Source organism: Sceloporus undulatus, chromosome 8 (genome assembly GCF_019175285.1).
Source record: "Sceloporus undulatus isolate JIND9_A2432 ecotype Alabama chromosome 8, SceUnd_v1.1, whole genome shotgun sequence".
NCBI classification, from domain to species: Eukaryota; Metazoa; Chordata; class Lepidosauria; order Squamata; family Phrynosomatidae; genus Sceloporus; species Sceloporus undulatus.
The window spans coordinates 23,273,802-23,291,125 of NC_056529.1; the positions used below are offsets into that span (position 1 = coordinate 23,273,802).

Sequence of the window (17,324 nt, forward strand, 5' to 3'; positions counted from 1 at the left end):
TTCCTCCAATCTTTTCTTACATTGATGGGTTTTCAGTTGACCCTTCTGTTTATTTTTGCTTAATTCATCTCGGTGTTACGTGCCGCACTTGGGCTCAGCTAGCAGGGCTTTGGGGTCTGGCACAGAGGAAGACGTCCACCTTTTTCCCTTTGGACCTTTTCGTGGGTCTTGCATTGCCAGCGTAGATCATGGCATTCAAGTAGATTGTTATTCTGGAGGTGGGCAGACGGCTTTGGATATCGAATTAGGATCCTGGAGGCCTAGTTCAGTTGCCTGCTTGGGTGGGGAGCCTTCTCAGCCTCAGAGGAAGGCAAACTAGCTGAAGGCACAAGCAACAAAGCTCAGCAGCCCAGCAAAGAACCAGAAGACACTCCTAAGCCCAGCTCTCCTGCTTAAGCCTGGTCTGCTCCACAAGTGCAACTACCAGAGCTACCTGTATGCTGCTCCTGCCCAAACCCTGCATTTTAAGACGAACACAAAGAGACTGACTGTGTTTTTCCAAAGGGAGAGAGCCTTTCTGTAGGCCATTTAGAGGGCCATTTTTGCATCAGAAGAGTGGTAGCCGTGCTCTGCTTTCTGAGATACTCTGGATCTCCCACAACAGCACTTCTCTTCTCACACTGTCGCCTGCCTCTAAAACACACTTTTGAGCCTGATCATCACAGTGAAAAACAGTATTTATTACAGACCAGAACAACCTGAATAAAACTATTATTTCACAACTCCAGTATATAAAGAAGAGATTCAAAGTGCTGCATGGCTGAAAATGGACAACTGGCATTCAAGTAGTTGTCACCCAAGCCAGGGTCCCCCAAAAGCCCCAGCATCAGCAGAGGAGCGCTGTCCGGCCGCTTCCTTACTCCAACAAGGTACTCTTAGGATCTGAATCCAAAGATCTGACCTGGGGGGAAGAGGACCTGTCTCCTCAAAGCTAAGGCAGGCTCAGTTCAAAAGAGATCTATGAAAGAAGGTACCATCTGGCCTGGAACGAAGGAAGGCCCCAAGCAGAACGCCAGAACACAGACATGGAAGTGCAAAGTAAGCGGCTGGAGCCCCATCACAACCATCCCAGAAAAGCTCAGCGCCGGTGCCTCTGCCCCCGCCTTTTCTTGCCTGGCTGCGAGTGCCGAAGCTTTTCTCTCCGGGCTTCTGCAGTGGTGAAGGTAATGCAGTGAGCATCCAGAAAGTCCAGCAACTTGCCCAAAGCAATCTTGATGCCACTTTGCCTCAGTGTTGCCTGAAGCACAGCCAGTTCAATGGGCTGGTAAAGTAAGATCTGGCGGCAAAGAGACGGTGTGGAACGTATGTAGTGGCGAAAGGCCTCCAGCTTGCCTTCGTCTTTGTCGGCGGGTGCAAGCGCCTCCTCCTCCTCCTCCAGTACACTGGTCTCAAACTCAGACAAAGGAGAACTAGACGGGGAGAAAGGTGCATTAGCCCTGCCATGTCACCCTTCTCCAGCCCACCATAAAACTGGATGGGATAAGCTGGGTGCCACTAAGAGGGCCAAGCGCTTTCTGTTACCGAGCTCCTTCAAGCTCCCCCCCACCAGCTGCTTTTCTCATGGTTTTGACTTCAGAACCAGGACTACTTCCTGCCACCTGCAAAACGGTGCAGGCCAAGGCACTCAGAAATGGAGCCCCTATTGAAGAACACCAAAGCAGAATGCACCATACAGAGAGAAAGCACTTAAGTTGACTGTACCTGCCTTCCTTGGCAGTCCCTGGGGACCATCCTACCTGGAGGAAGGAGCAGAGAAGCATGCAGATCCACAAAGCCAGCCCATACCTGTGGGACAGTACCGAAGTCTCACTGCTGGCTACAGAGGATGAGGTGGACTCCTGGGACGCTGGGGGAGAGGGAAGGCAGCCTCCAGATCCAGCATTGCTTCCAAGGGTGAATCCAGCAGCAGGCAAGGCTGTCCTCCACTTCCGCTGCTCTGAGCCACCTGGAAAGCCATGCAGCTCAGCCTCCTGGGCGCTCTCTCCACACAGATCCCTGGAGCCGACCATCTGCTGGCTCTCCCAGATGGTCCCTGCTGGACAGGGCAGTGGCGCCAGTGGGGCAGCCGCAGCCCTTCCCTTGGACTTGCCATCCCTCCTTTGGTGAGTAAACTGAAATATCTCCTTTAGCTTTAAGACCATCTGGCGCTTGGGAAGGGCGCGGACTCCAAACCTAGGAAAGGAAGGCAGATGGTCAGCATGGCAACTTGTCTACAGCCAATGCCTCTAGTAGTTGGAGGCGGAACCAGCTTCTGTGCTGAGAACACCCACCTCTTCAGCTCCTTCTTCAGCACCGGAGTTGCCATGACTGAGTAGGAGGGCATCGGGGTGAGCGGGGTCACAGGCAGCAGCCTCTCGAGTTGGCCAGCAGGATCTGGAGAATAAGAAATTGGGCACACACCCCTTGACTCCCCAGGGGCACTGAAGCGAACCAAATTGCACTTTGCTGATAAACAAGATGGCACAACCATATAGAAGATGGCACATCCTTCCAATGATGGCAACATAAGAGTGAGGGACCTACTGTTGCGCAGGAAGGAAGCTTCCCCTAGTTTGCTGTGTCAAAGGTACACCCCCACAATGCACACATTGCCCCAATAGCCCATCAGAGAGAGAAACCAGTTGCTTGGCATCCTCACTTCGGCCCCCACCCCACCCCTCGCTTGAAAGCAGTAACTTACCAGGGGTGGCCTGAGTTGGGACCGCAGGAGAAGAGGGCGATCTCTGGGTGAGAGGCAGACTCTCGCTGCCGTCAGAATCGTCTGCAGCCCCTTCTGAGCTGGGCCCACAGCCTCCTCCAGCAAGCGGGCTCCCATCTTCTGAGTCCATAGGTCCAGAGGGGCTTCCTGGCTGGCTGTTGGCATTACCAGCCTCTGCTGTTCTCGCTGCATGCTGCCAGACTGGCGTGCCTTCCTCTTCCTGGTCCTCCTTACTGTCATCCACAATGACCACATCATCCCAGGAGGGACTGCTGCCAGGCAAAGGAGTGGGCAAGAGCAACGGCAGAGGCTCACAGGCAAGGGGCAGCTGGTCCCTCAGAGAAGGCCTCTCTGGAGAAGACCCCCCCCTGCTCTCTCCAATCCATTGCTGCCCTTTATGCCCAGGCATCAGGCTGGCGCCAGTGTTTGGCAGACTGCCCACGGTGGGCCTACTGGGCAGAGGAGTGTCTGGCGCCAGCATCTCCCCTCCTTCACCACTGTCCTCCTCATTGCTACTACTCAGCCTCAGCAGCTCTTGGCTCTTGCCTGAGGAACTACCAAACCTCAGCAGTGGGCCTCCCACACAGGCTCCAGACTCCCATTCTTCGTCTGAATCCAGCACTACTACTGGGCCGCCACCAGGACTCCCAGGTAGAGGCTTCGCCCCCAAGAGGGGCTCCCCTGGCCCACCACAAGGCGCTTCCAGAGCAGTCTGGGAGGAAAAGGAGGAACAACCCATCCCAGTTCGGCCTGGCAAGAAGGCAGACAGGTGCGGGGCATGTGGCAAACGGCTCCTAGTCGAGCCTATCCCACAACTGGGTGACGGAGACAGAACCAACTCCCTCGGAAGCAAAGTTGGCACAATCGGCTCACAGGGAGAATCCCAGGGGAACACCTTCTGCACTGTTTGGAGAGGGTTCCCCACGGAGCCTCTGCTCCCAACCCCCTTTGGCTGCAGGGAACATCTCTGGCCTTCTGCAAGAGAACCTTGCGCAGAAACCTCCGCAGGGGCTCTGAGGGACTGCTGCAGCCTCCCCTTCCTCCTGTCCCCGGCACCTTCCTGCAGCACAAGGGGCAACTGCTGTGGCCCTCCCCCCTGGCCAGCATCAGGGGAGCAGGGCAAGGCGGGAGGCGCCGCACCAGGGGTTGTTACTGGATTCATTGCAGGGTCCCCCAGCCCCTCCTTTGAACTGGTGAAATGGGGGCCTTCCCACCTCCCTCCCTGGCACTCCTTGCCCTTGCTGCAGCCTTTCTTTTCCTCTTCTTCTCCTTCTTCTTCCTCCCTCTGAGCTCGAGCAGCAGAGCCACGCTGGGTGGCAGCAAATTCATAAATCTCCTCTAGTTCTTCTTCACCCACAGTTGCGCTGCTGTTTCCTTCTTGGTGCACACAGTTAACGACAGCTTCTTCATCCTCATCCTGCCACATGGACTCCAAGAGCTCTTCAAAAGTCTCAGCTATGTCCTCCGTGCCATCGCAACCGCGAACACCATCGCCATCTTCTCTCCCTCCAGAAACCTTGAAGCTAAGGCGGCTTCCACACAAAGCAGCCAGATCATGCAGTCCAAACCTGCAACAATATAGGTGCAAATGCCCCCACAAACTTCTACCGCTGCCTGGGAGCCCCCCAACCACTCCAAGCAACCCTCCTAGAGGCTCTATTGGCCAACAGAGATCTGGAAAGAGCGTGATACCAAACCTGGCAGCCAGACAACCAACGTCGGATTGCAGGTGGTGAGGAACACAGAGGTCGGCTGCATAGAGATACTTAAGGAAGGCACTAACAGCCTCCGCTGGGACGTTGCTCAGCAGCATGCGGAGAGTCCCAGTGCCTCCCTCTTCGGCCACCATAAAGGCTGTGCGGTCAATCTGGGGGCAGAAAGGAGAAGAAACAGCCCCCATGAAGGAGCCAGAAGGCCCAGGATCTGGCTCATACTTTGCTGACTGGGGCAACTCTCCAGACACAAACTAGTCCAAGGCAACCAAACTCCCCCAGGAAACAAGGGACTGGCAAAACACACAGATCCACCAACAATGCCCTCCCCAACACACACCACACCAAACCCTTACTGTTCTCCCTCTGACTCACAACTTCCAGAAGCTGTGGGCACCGAACATAAAGCACAAACAGGTGAGCATAGAGGATCTCCCCACTGTCCACCTGGAACTGGACATCGCTCAGATGGGGGTTGTTGACCATCATTCCGAAAGCAGTTGCCAATGAGCTGAGCTGGAATTAGAAAGAGAAATGTCACCATATAACCCTCCCCCCCCCCCCAGACACCTTGCCTGAAGGGGAGGTTCAAGTTGCTTCCTCTCCTCCAAGATGTAGCTACCCAGTTGCAAAACAATTCAAGGGCGCACCTCTGCCCCTTGCCAAACAGAAGGCTTTTCCAGCATGCCAAGACTGGAAGCCTCCAGCACAGGAGGGATGTAGGAGGGGTTTCTAGGTGGCCAGGAGCCTAGGCATTCCCAGCTCCGCCTCCCTGACCCTGACTGCTCTTCTGACTACTTTCCTCCTGGCATCTGAGGGGATTCCCCAAATGCCATTGGCACCTGCTGCTACCTGTGGAGAAGAGACTTCTCTCAGCACTGCCCCTACAGCTGGGTGAGAGCTTCCTGAGGACTCCCTCTCTTCCTTCTCCTCCTCTTGCAAGCGGACAGGCGCCTTCTGTGGAGCACTCCTCAGTACAGCCTGTTCTTGCCCTCAATCAAGAAAGAGACCACTCAAGAACCTCCCTGGAGCCAGACCAAGATCCCTCCCACAGCCCCAGCCAGCAATGCCCACAAGCAAAGCTGTCAAAAGCGGCAGCCCTCCTGCTCCTTCTGGGACCCTGCTGTGGTTCAGGACCACCCCTTCCCTCAGCAAAAGGACGCAGAAAGATTCTCGCCCCCAGTAAGAGCACCTCTGGGCAGCAATGTCTCTTCAAGCCCACCCCCAGACAAGCATGAGAGCTCCTCACTTGGTCCCTCCAGCCACTGGACATCCTGGTTCCACTGGGTGAGAGTGAGCCCTTCTCCAGCCAGCTCCACCAGATCTTGCAGGGCCCCCTCTGCGCTGTGCTGGCTGCCCAAGACCTCCCTGCTCTGACTGCTGGGTTGGGGGGCCTGGGAAGACCCCGGTTCAGGGGCCAGGCACCCCAGCCCTGGCAGCCCTGCAGGCCCTGGCCTCAGGAACAAGGCGCCCTGGGAAAGGAAGAAGAGCACTTTTGCCCGACTCCATGGAGATCTCCAGCCCAGTCCACCCACTGGCTCTGGGCAGCATTTCCAGGGAACGAGCAGAAAGAGACCACTGCTGCCACCCGCTCTGAAAGGGCTTTACCTGGAAGCCCCAGCCTCTCCCAAGGGACTGGCCCCTCAGGACCCAGCCGGGGAGGTCAAAGGCATCCCTGGCGGTGAGGCCTCAGCTGTTTGGTGCTTTGGCGGCAAATTCCCAAGAGAAGCACAAAGGGCTGCCCTTCGGAGGAGACACAGCCGCTGCAGCAGCAGACTTCACAAAGGCACCCAAAGCTACTGCAAGGTACAAGCGCTCTGCCCGCTCTGATGGTGCCCCAGTAAGAAACCCCTGCAAAAAGGTGGTTCTGGAGAAGAGCCCATGCCTTGCCTGGCAAGCGCTCCCAGGTCACAGAGCAAGCAGCAAAGCCCCAGCCTAGAAAAGGCCATGGAAGGCACCCGCCTGGGGACAAGCCCTTCCCAAAGGGCGCAGCCATCTCCCCGGCCGATAAGCCTGCCCCACCCGCCCCGGCTACCTGCTCCGGCGGCGGCAGAAGGGAGAAGCCCAGGTCTCCCCGGCTTCCCGGAAGGGCCTCTTCTGTCAATGAGCTGAATGCCCACAAGGAGCCAGGGAAGCCCCGGGGGGCCTCCAAGAGGCGGCTGGCCGGGAGCGGAGGGGTGCTGGGGAGCTCCTCCGCATCCGGGAGCAGCTGCAGCAGCATGGCCTCCGCGCGGGCCTCCGTCTCCCGGCGGGCCTTCTCCGGATCCTGGAGCAAGAGCGGAGGCGGTGAGCGAGGGGCCCTCAGGCGGCGTCTCTTCTCTGCAGCAGAGAGCAGGAGCGGAAGGACCCCCGTCAGCCCCTTGCTAGGCTTGGGCCCAGCAGGGCTCCCCAGGGCAAGGCCCCCAGCCCCAAAGCCTCACCTGCTCCGGGGCCCCTCTGCCCTCGCAGGCGCCTGGCCTGGGCCTCCTCTTCCTCCCGGAGGGAGCGGGACATGGCCAGGGCCAGCAGCAGCTCCTCATCCAGGGCCCTGGGCGCCCGGCGCTTCTTCTTGGCCAGAGGCTCCGCGGGAGAGGCCCCGCTGCTGCGCTTCCGCCCCCTGGAAGCCAGAGGAGAGAGAGTCAGCGCCCCGGAGGAGGAGGAGGAGCAGGAGCCCAGGCCCTCCTCCGCACGCGGCGCCTCCCGCCAAAAGGCACCGGAAGGCCTGCCCGCCCTCCCGACGGGCCCGAGCCCAGGGCAGCTGGGACTCAGCGGCGTCTCCAGCCAGGGCTCCGAAGCCGGCCAGGCAGGCCAGGCTCTCACCTGCGCGGACCTTCCTCCTCCTCCTCCTTCTCCTCCTTGGAGGCGGGGGGCGGGCCAGGAGGCCTCTCCATCCGGTCCAGGCACCTGCGCCGAGAAAGACCGAGGGAGGGAGTCGGGGGCGGGCGGGCGCCGTCTCTGCCCTCCTCCCCAGCGGCCTCCCGCCTGGCGCCCGCGGAGCCACTCACCCGTTGACGTGCAGCTCCCTCCGGAGCGGGTCCAGGGCGGAGAGGTCCTCCCGGCAGAGCTGGCACTGCACTCCGCGCTCCGGAGCGGAGAGAGGGGCCCGGACCGGACCGAGGGCTCCCCCCCGCCGCCGCCGCCGCCTGCTCCCCGCTCCGCCTCCTTTGGCCTCTGCACCCCGACGGGCCTCCCCTCGCCGCTGCTGCCGGAACTCGTCCCCGGAGTCGCCCATCGCCGCCTTGGCCCGGACCGGCCTCCGCCAGGATCGCTCCCCGGAAGGAGGGGCGTGTTCGAAGGCGTCCCTTCCGGTGGAGGCCCCGCCCACTCGCACATAGAGAAGGCTCCCGCCCTCCGGCGCCCCCCGGCGGCGAGGCGAGGAAGGGCGCGGGCTCCTCCCTTCCTTCCCCTCCGCCCCAGACGCAAAGGCAACGCGGGCCTCGCGGGGGGCTCCTGGTCCGGGTCTCCCTGCTCCCTTCTCCCTTGAGGAGTCTGCCAGACCCTTAAAGGGCCTGCCCCCGCCCCCCCCCCCGGAGCAAAGGCTCCCTCCCTCCCAACAGCAGCCGCAGAAGGGGCTTTTCAGGCAAGAGGAGCCCTGGAGACACAAGAGGCTCAGAGCCACGCAGTCAATCTGATGAGCTTTTAATTAAGGACACACTTCTCCTATGCAGAACTCAGAAGCAGCCCATTCATCTCGGTCAGTGCGCACGGCAGCGCATGCTCTTGCAGGCTGAGCCGGCTTCCTCAGGCGCACTTCCAGACCATGCTCTCCTTTGCCAAGGATCCAGTCTAGAGCTGGGCTCCAACGCAGGGGTGGCCTTTGCCTCAGTGCTTCTCCAGGGCTTTGACAAGGAGCTCGTTCAGCCGGCTGACCATTGGCCGGGGGTCATCGCTCAGTCCTGCCGCAATCATGGCGTTGTCATAGATCTGTAGGCAAAGGCGGAGGTGGAAGCCCAAGGCTCTTGTGGCCACAGAGGGCCAGCCCAGCACAGCTCAGCCGGAAGCCGGAGAGTGTGGCAAGGGGTCTCCATCAGAAACTCCTTCCTCGCCTCCGTTTCCCCACTGAACCTACTGCTCTGCTGTGTGTGTCTGTGTATATAAACACACACACAAACACACACAAAGCCCCAGAAAGAGCAGGGGAAAGGAGCACAGTTCCCAGAGAGAGAGAGAGAGGCTGCTCCACCTCAAACACTCTACCTGGAAAAGGACAGTGCTGGCTAGCTGGACAAGCCCAGACAGCCTGGAGATTGAGTGGAAACAACCTCAAGGAGCCTCAAGAGCCCCACTGCCCCGGACTCAGAAGGGGCCAGAGATCACCAGGGGTGCCCCAAGGCAACCCTGACCCGCCATACTTCTCCCCTGCAGCCCTACACAGATGTGACTAGATCTCAGCCGCTCAGCTGAGGGTCCCCAGGCAAAGGCTGGTGTTGGCGCTCAACACACAGAGGAAGCCACAAGAGCTCACCTGGTCAAGCAGCAACTGGGCCAGGTCAGGCTGACTGGTGCGCAGCTGGTTGAGCTTTTTGATCAGAGCATGCCTGAAGGAAGGAAGGAAGGAAGGAAGGAAGGAAGGAAGGAGCTCTGTGTGCTGACCCTGGGAGCCCCTTGAGGGGAGCAGCAAGTGTCTGGCTCAGCTCTGGCTGTCTCTCTCTCTTCCCCACGGCTGCATCCCCTCCCTTACCCCGCATTGATCTCTAGTGTGGGTTGCAGGATCTGGGCCCGCTCCTCATTAGTCTTGGCCAGCTGCTGCATGCGCAGGAAGTGCCGGGCAGCCCCCATCTCCAGCACAGTGACCATGGCTGGGTGTGTGTCCAGGCGTGGAGTCACCTGGAGGAAAGGTGGGAAGCAAGGCTTGGCAACACCCATGGGAGAACAGCCTCCTCCCTAATGACCCCCCTTGCCCCACCAAACAAATACCACCCCCACCTGCACCCCTCCCACTAGAACCCTTCAGGATGGTGAACCACATTTTGCTCACATGCTTCTGGGACTTTGCCACAAAGGAAAAATGAAGGCCCATTCAGCCAGCCAGCCAGCTGCTTTGCCTTGGAGTCAAGGGGGTCAGGAGCCATGAGGGCAGGCAGAGTGCCAAAAAGGGATGTCCAGAGCGTATCCCATGGGAGCCCCCATGAGGAGCATCAAGGCAGCTTGCTGACTGAATGGTCATCTTGTATGGGTGGCAAGGAAGAGGCCATCACTCTTTATGCTGCTGCTGGCCAGGTGCCACCAGCATCCGCTTCCCTCACCTTGATGGTGGTGACTCGTGTGCCCAGTGCATTCCTCATCCAGGCCAGGAGGTCTTCTGTGTCCTGGGAGCTCAGGCACTCATTGGCTGCAAGGGGAGGCATAATGGAGTCAGGGGGCAGGGGTAGAGAGATCCAGCCCAGCCCAGGCCACCTCCATCTTCAGGAGGCTGGCTCGCTGATTCAGCTGCTATAACCACAGAGCTCCATCCCCAGCACCAACCTCCTGCTCCAAGCTGGCAACTTTAAACAGCTCCCCCTCCCCAGACAGCAAAGTGGATCCCCCGCAGGCCCAGCCTCTGCAGCAGCCCACCTGGGCGCCTCTCCTCAAACTTCTCCTCCTTGTAGTGGTCAACCACAATGTCTGTCTCCACTGACATCAGTTTCTTCTTGTCAAACTCCCGGAGGTGGAGAAGAGTCAGTTCGTCAAACTGCTCGTAACAGAAGAGCACCTGTAGGCCCAGAAGTGAGAAGAGGAAAGTCACAGCTCCCAACTAGGCTGCAAGGGAGTGTGAAGGTGTCTGTCTCAGAACAGAGGGTCTTGCCCCAGGGCAACCCACCAGGTCCTTGCAAGCTCCACAGCCAAGGGCTCAGTGATCACTAATGTGGCCATGCCCAGCCTCCAGAGCCCCGCTGGCTGGTGATCAGGGGCCTCCCCTTGTGGCTCCCAAATGGCAATTGTGACAAGGAGGCAAGCCTCCCTCTGGTCATGGGCCTCCTTCCAGGGTGGCAGGGGCTGCGCCACTTCTCCATGCCCAGGCACCCAGCTCACCTCGGCATCCTTCTTCCTCATAGCTTCGTAGTAGGGAGAGTGTTCAGCCAGGTGGCGGTTGGGAGCACACAAGTAATAGATGCTCCTGCTCCCAGCCGGCATCCGGCTGGCATATTCTGGGAGGCTGGTCAGCTGCCCAGCAGGAAGTGCCGAGGACTCATAGCGTAGCAGCTTAGCGATATCCTCCTGCAAAGGGGAGGCATCCCTTCAGCTGCACAGAAAAGCAGCACAAGGCTGGTTCACTACATAATCCCCCTCTTCAAGTCTCCAGCCTCCCCCATCTTTCCCTTGGGAAAGATAGTGCCCCTTCCAGCTCCCCTGCCTGCCCTGAGCCCAGGCAATGGAGAAGCTGGCTGGCCAGGTGCACCTTGACCTCCTGCTCAGCAAGCGTGACGATCCCCTCACGCATGAACAGCCCATAGTCCTCAAAGAATTTGGCATATTTCTCAGGGTCCCTCTTGCTCTGCTCCAGAAAGAACTTGATCAACCGCTGCTGCAGGACGGCTTGCAGCTTCCTGAGTGGGGAAAAAAAGCATGGTGCCAAGTGTTAAGCCCCTTGCTCAGGAGGGGATGGAACGGGGAGCTTCACTCTGGGGGAGGGAGAGGCCACCTGGCCCCATGCCTTGGCCAGAAATATGCCACCAGGTTTTCAATGTGGGTGGCCCAAGCCAAGCAGGAAGCTTGCAGCCCCTCGAATGCCCACAGGGGATGGTGGGGTCACTGCTCCCCACCCAGGAGAGCTCTCTGGTCTAACAGCAACAGACAGGAGCACCAGGCAGCAGCCCTTCTGTGCCTAGCACTCTGGTGAGTCTGGACAGAGGGCACAGTGGGCTCAATGAAGCAACAGTCCCACATTGTGGCACCAAGTGCCACCTGACAGGGCCTGGTGGAGCTGGAAGGCCAAGGCAGACCACAGGTCACTCTTCCCCTTGCTCGCCCTCACCCACCCACCCACCCAGTCTCCTCACCTGATGAGGGCACTCTCTTGAAGCAGTTCGCGGCTGAGGTTCAAGGGGATATCCTCACTGTCCACAACTCCTGTGGTGTCAGGAGGGGGGAAAGACGTGAGGCAACAGCACTGGAACAGGGATCCTGCCCTTCACCCCACCCAGAGGGGCGAGACCTACCTTTTAGGAAGCGCAGCCACTTGGGCAAGATGTCTGTGGCTTTAGTCAGGATCAGGACCTTGCGGCTGTAGAGGGCCACACTGGAACCCAGCTCCCGACTGACGTCAAATGTGGAAGGTTTCTGAAGGAACAGAGGGAAAAGAGGAGGGGGCACAGAGAGACAGTGTGGTTGTGGTGCTCTGCCTGGGAGAAACCAAACACCCCTCCTGGCTCCCTCTTGCCCTGACAGATGCCAGTCCCTGCCCCGTTTCCCCACTCTCTCGCCCAGCCATCTCACCATCTGAGGGACATAGAAAAGGCTGCGGATGTTGAGGGGAGCATCAGTCTTGTAATGGAGGATGTAGCGTGGCTCATCATACGCCTGGGCAATGAAACGGTAGAATTCCTTGTGCTGCCAGTCCCCAATGTCTTTAGGATCCATCATCCAGAGGGCCTGGACAGGGCAGCAACAAGAGCACAGCCTGGCACCACAGTTAGGAGATCTCCAACGGCTGAATGCCACAGCACCCCCGAGAACACATTAGGACAAAGACCACCAGAACTGCAATGGGGTGGACCTCCTTAGAACCAGGTCACCAGATGTAAGCAGCAGCCCCAGTGTGACTGCCCTGAAGCATCTTGGGGGTACGGGGTTGGTCAGCAAGTCAGCTCTGCTGCTACACCCTCCACCACCCCACTGATCCAGATCAGAGATCTGCCACCCATGTTGGCAGAGCAGCTGGCAGAAGCACAGCAAGCACCAGCAGAGATGGTTCTTGGAACCAGCTACCTCATGGCTCTGCTACCAGCACCAGAGCCCTGCAATTCACACGGACAGGCTGATGTGCAAGCAGCCAAAGAAGCCCTGCACGCACGCTCTCTACTTCCTTCAAGCACCCTGGCAGAGAAAAAGAAAGCAATACCCTGGTGTTCAGGCTGCTGGGTCCCCCTTACCTGCAAGGTATTGATGCGTTGCCCATTGAGGTAGATGGGGAAGCTGATAAAGTTGCTGTATTTTGTGATGATCTCTGGAGAAGGCAAGGAAAGCCTGAGGATCCACCTTGCTCAAGATACCCCCAACCCCCACTCACCCACCCCAATTCTGGCTGGCTGGCTGCACTCAGGGACCTGCAGGCGGATGTGAGGGGGCTTGGGGGAAGAGAGCTCCTGCACTGGACTGGGCAAGGTGGGCTTCCATGCCCAAAGAAGCTGACTGAGTAGGATGTAAGCAGTTGCCACCATCTGGATCCTGGGCACAGAGACCTAGTGGTGCAGTGGTTAAATGCCAGTACTGCAGCCTCTCACAACTTCAAGGTTGTGAGTTTGAGCCTACAGGGCTCCAGGGTCGACAGCCTTGCATCCTTCCGAGGGCACTAAAATGTGTACCCAACTTGTTGGAGGCAATAAGCTTACAGGTTGTAAAACAGGGAGTTCACTGTTAAGTGGCACAGAAATATATTTGCTATTGGTGAAGAGGGTAGGGAGTTAAAGGACTGCTTCCCCACCTGCCTCTCACCCACCAGCTGGCTTCCTCTGCAGAAGCTGAACTTCACATCAAACCCAAACTCCCTTCAGACAGAAGAAGGTGCTCTGTACCATTCAGTGGTGCTGTTGCAGCACGCAGGATCCCTGGCCTAGAAAGCACTCTCCCACTGCCAGGCTCTCACCCACCCACCCTTCCCACAGACTGAACTGTTCACAGGAGGCCTTGTGGAGCAAAACCCAGTTTGTTCCACATGGAAGGGGATGTCTCTCAGCCACCAGAGCTCCAGCTTTTCCATGCTCACAATAGTGTGGGTCCCTTTTTCTGTAACCCCCGGCAGCAGCTGTGGAAATCAGGAACTGGATACCCCCCCCCCCCCCCCCCCGCATGTTCAGAGAATCCCCTGGCCACTCACTCTTGACATGTTCCTCGCTGGCAAACTCCTTGCAGTCCTCTTTGAGGTGGAGAACTATTTTGGTCCCACCTTGAACACCAGACGCTTCTGAGATTTCAAAGGTCCCAGAACTAGAATTAGAAGAAAGAAAACCCAAGGGATTAACATGTTCCCCTGTCCTTCCCTCCCTCACCCCTGCAACCAAGAGTCAGGCAATGGCTGCTCAGTCACAGAATCATAGTATCGTAGAGTTGGAAGAGACCCCAAGGGCCATCCAGTCCAACCCCATTCTGCCATGCAGGAACTCTCAATCAAAGCATCCCCGACAGATGGCCATCCAGCCTCTATTTAAAGACCCGTCCTTCAGAACCGCCAGCCATAGCCTGGAGGACACAGAAGCTGCCCTCTGTGCAGTACTATCACACCACGTTTCTTGGCTGAATGGAGCTTTCAAGGAGAAAAGCCCACATTCAGTCCCTAGGAACAGCATCTACCAGTTTGGGTGGATGGGAAAAGACCCAAGGGAGCTACTGCTGCCAGACCCTGTCAACACTACTGGCCTACATGCTCCCCTTCCCACAAGAATCTGGCTCAGTGGAAGGGAGTGTTTGGTATTCCACATACATAGGGTGACGCTGCATAAACAACCAGATGTGCTCTCAAGCAGCATTCATTGTTGGAAAGGAGCACCCTAGCCCAGCCTAGCCCCAGTGTGTGACTGGAAAGCACAGTTCTGTAAGTGGCCCAAAAGCAACTTCAGAGAATCATCCTCTCCTCTACTCCTTGGACACCTCTTTGCTTCTCATTTGGGCACTCAGATCTCTCTCCACTTTCTGTTGTATGTATGCGCACAGAAAGAGAGAGAGAGAGAGAGAGAGATTCTGAGCCCCAAAGGCAACATACGGAGGCCCAGGCAGGGCTCACTTGGGGCCCACAGAGTTGCCAGTAGCTCTTGCTTAAGGGAGAGGCTTGCCATGTGCCTCCATCTCCCCCGCCCCAGTGTATGGCTATTCCTACATCCTTCTTTCACACAGCTTACCCATCCGAACACCAGCAGTAGCCAGGGCTGCCTGGTTCAGCCGACTGTGAGAAAACCTTCACCTGATCAGCCACCGTGAAAGTGGAGTAGAAGCCCACTCCAAACTGGCCGATGATTCTGCTGCTGGTCTCTACCTGGTTCTCCAACAGGTCCAGAAATGCCTGGGGATGTAAAAGGACTTTACAGTCCAGATGCTCTGCCACTCCATCCCTGCTGGTTGTGCATATGCACAGCCGTACCTGTACCAGCCACTACACAAAGCTGTTGTGCCAAGGGTTTGAAAGAGAAAGCACAGCGTGGCACTAGAGCAGTCTTCTTAAATGCAGTTTTGCTGTCTTCAGCTCCAGTGGAGTAAAAACTGCTAGTCCACTGTAGAAAAACATCTGAGCAACTTTTAAGATGGCATTCAAAAGGTTAGCTCATTTATTGGTTCCTTATTCAGATTTTATATACAAGAACAAAGTCTGATAAAGTATGGCAGGATGGTTTGGATATCTCATATTCATAAGTCAACATATGTTGGGCATAACAAAACGTATATGTCATAGTCATAAAGAGGTTTTATTCCCAAACCTTTTTTCAAGGAGACAAATCAGAGAATCCAGTTTCAAAAGTAAAAATGACTGCCAGCTAAAAGTATTCTGCAAGCAATGCCTGAGCCGGGATCAGTCCTGAGTCTGCCAACCGCTCAGAGACGGTAAAGAAGGTGCCAGAACTACCACTGCAAAGGGGCGCTAGTAAAGCAACATCTAGATGGCTCCAGCACCCAAAGGTCACACCCACCCAGGCTTTACCTTGGAGCCAGACTGAGCGATGGTGCCAAGATTGGAAAGAAGCTCTTCCCGGGTCATCCCGATCCCTGTGTCCTGCAAGTAAGAAAATAGGACAAGGAAGCCCAATAGGATCCAGGCCCCCCATGTTCTGCTTCTGGGAGTGAGGATGGGTTTTCTCACAGATGCTCACATCCCTCACCACTGAAGCATGATGCTGAGGGCCTGGATGGAGCAAAGCCAGATCCAAGCATTCCCTCAGCCCTGTTGCTTTCTGGGCAGCACTGGCCAGCCCACACCTTTGCCAAGACATCTGCACTCACCCCCACTCCCTTGCCAGAAATCCTAAACTAGTCCATGCCCTGAAATCGCGTCCTCCCTCCCTGGGGCAGCCATTCTGCGTCTAACACATCGCGAGGACTGACTCTGAGCCAGGAAGCAGCGGCGGCAGCAGAGGAATGGGCTCCAAACTGACTGAGCTTGGTCTTCTCTGAAGACACCCACAAAAGCCCACCACCTTACAGAGAGCTTCAAAATGCAGCGGCCTGGACATTTTGCCTGTGCCAGCAGGGAGATGCTCTACAGGAGCAGGGATGAAGGCAGGGGGGCTTCTCCCATTTGGGGAACTCTGGAGTCCCGGCAAGATGGAGGCCAGAGGCCAGCAAAGGAAGGGGGGCAGAGCACCACACCTGAATGGTGAGCGTTCCTTCCTTAGAATCTGTCTCAAGGTGGATCTCCAGTTCTGGCAGGACCTTCCCTTCAGACAGCAGCTTGTGACGTAGTTTTTCCAGAGCATCGCTGCCATTCGAGATCAACTCCCGGATAAAGACCTGAAGGAACAAGACTGAGCTTTCAATGGGCTCCACAGTCAATGAGTCTACATTCAGCAATACGCTTCCACCGGGGGCACTGCCTTTCCGCGGCGGTGGGACCCTGTGCTCTTGAGGCAAGGGCTACGCTGGAGACAGCAGGGTCTCCTGCTTCAGACAGGCTTTGGCTGGGGAGCCAAACAAAATGTGCCACGCAGCAACTGGGCGGCAGCAGTGCTGGAGGGTGGCACAGCGGAGGATCCCCCAGAGAATGGCAGTGGCAGCAAGGCTTGTTAGCACTGTGCAGAGGGAGGCACAGCAACCTCCTTTTGGAGATCTTCCACCACGAAAGCTCTAGGGTGAGGCAATCCAAAAGGAAGCCAGAAGACGAGGCTCCCAGGCCGGGAGGATGGCGCTCAACACACTTCTGGGCACAGAAAGGGCAACTAAAGGGGCCTCCGGAAACAGAAGGGAAGCCAGAAGCTGCACAACGTTTCCTCCGGGGACACGGGAAGAGAAGCAACAAGCGGCTGCTGTTGGGGGGGGGGGCAGAAGGGTCCAGGCCAGAGGCGTCTCCTCAGGCGGAGCAGAGCCGGCCTCGGAGGCGTGGAAACCGGGGAAAGGGCCACGGAAGACCCATCGGAAAAGAAGAGACTGGGGGAAACAGACGGAAGGAGGCAGGCTCCTCGCTAGATGCCAACAAGGAAGCCTGCGCTCAAAGCAAGGGAGGGAGAGGAGGCCCCTTGCTCAGCCCTTCCTCAGAACGGAGGCAGCCCTTCAGCAACGCTCCGGGAAGAGAAGGGGAGGCCCTTGGTTTCCAGGGGCGCGGCTGAGGAGCGGAGGGAAGAGGGCCGGCCCCTCCGGAGGCCTCCTTCCCGCCCTGCCTGCCTACCTCCTTCTCCGAGTAGAGCGAGCGGGCCACGATGTCCAGCAGCTTCTGGGTCTCGGCTTGGAACTCGTGGCGGGAGCCGGAGCCTGAAGGAGAGAGAGAGACGGGGTCAGGACCGGGAGGGAGGGAGAGCGCCGGGGCCCCTTCCTTCCTTCCCTGTCTCTCCGGGACTCACCTGGCAGGCTCTGCGGGCGGCTGAGCAGCCTCCTCGGGGGCGGGTCCGGGCTCGCTGGCGGCGGCGGCGCTTCCTCCTGCTCCTGGCTGCTGCTGCCGCCCCGGAGGCCCCGGGAGGCGGGCGAGAGCCAGGCCGGGGCGGAGGGGCGGCGCGGGAGGCGGAGGCCGGGGGTCCGGGCCGGGAAGGCGCAGCGGTGGCCGCCTCCGCGCAGCAGCGCCAGCAGCAGCAGCGCCGTCCGCCCCATGGCTGCCGCCA

At 58.1% G+C, this 17,324-nt stretch overlaps 2 protein-coding genes across 2 annotated transcripts; both read right to left on the reverse strand.

Moving 5' to 3' along the window:
* Positions 1–659: 659 nt before the first annotated feature.
* On the reverse strand, positions 660–7,841 carry SLX4 (SLX4 structure-specific endonuclease subunit). The gene is made up of 12 exons (XM_042438411.1): positions 7,395–7,841; positions 7,210–7,293; positions 6,831–7,006; positions 6,446–6,729; positions 5,660–5,882; positions 5,263–5,402; positions 4,786–4,926; positions 4,396–4,565; positions 2,681–4,266; positions 2,271–2,373; positions 1,786–2,172; positions 660–1,409 (listed from the first exon to the last, which is right to left on the reverse strand). Exons 1-12 carry the CDS (start codon positions 7,619–7,621, stop codon positions 1,079–1,081), a joined length of 3,852 nt encoding a protein of 1,283 aa, XP_042294345.1. The 5' UTR covers positions 7,622–7,841; the 3' UTR covers positions 660–1,078.
* A 170-nt stretch (positions 7,842–8,011) lies between these two features.
* On the reverse strand, positions 8,012–17,313 carry TRAP1 (TNF receptor associated protein 1). The gene is made up of 17 exons (XM_042438417.1): positions 17,070–17,313; positions 16,898–16,980; positions 15,886–16,026; positions 15,221–15,292; positions 14,427–14,587; positions 13,409–13,518; positions 12,465–12,538; positions 11,809–11,964; positions 11,532–11,652; positions 11,373–11,442; positions 10,772–10,919; positions 10,405–10,590; positions 9,946–10,084; positions 9,636–9,721; positions 9,071–9,216; positions 8,855–8,927; positions 8,012–8,313 (listed from the first exon to the last, which is right to left on the reverse strand). The coding sequence occupies exons 1-17, from the start codon at positions 17,311–17,313 to the stop codon at positions 8,212–8,214; spliced, it is 2,112 nt and encodes a 703-aa protein (XP_042294351.1). The 3' UTR covers positions 8,012–8,211.
* Between the last annotated feature and the right edge of the window lie 11 nt (positions 17,314–17,324).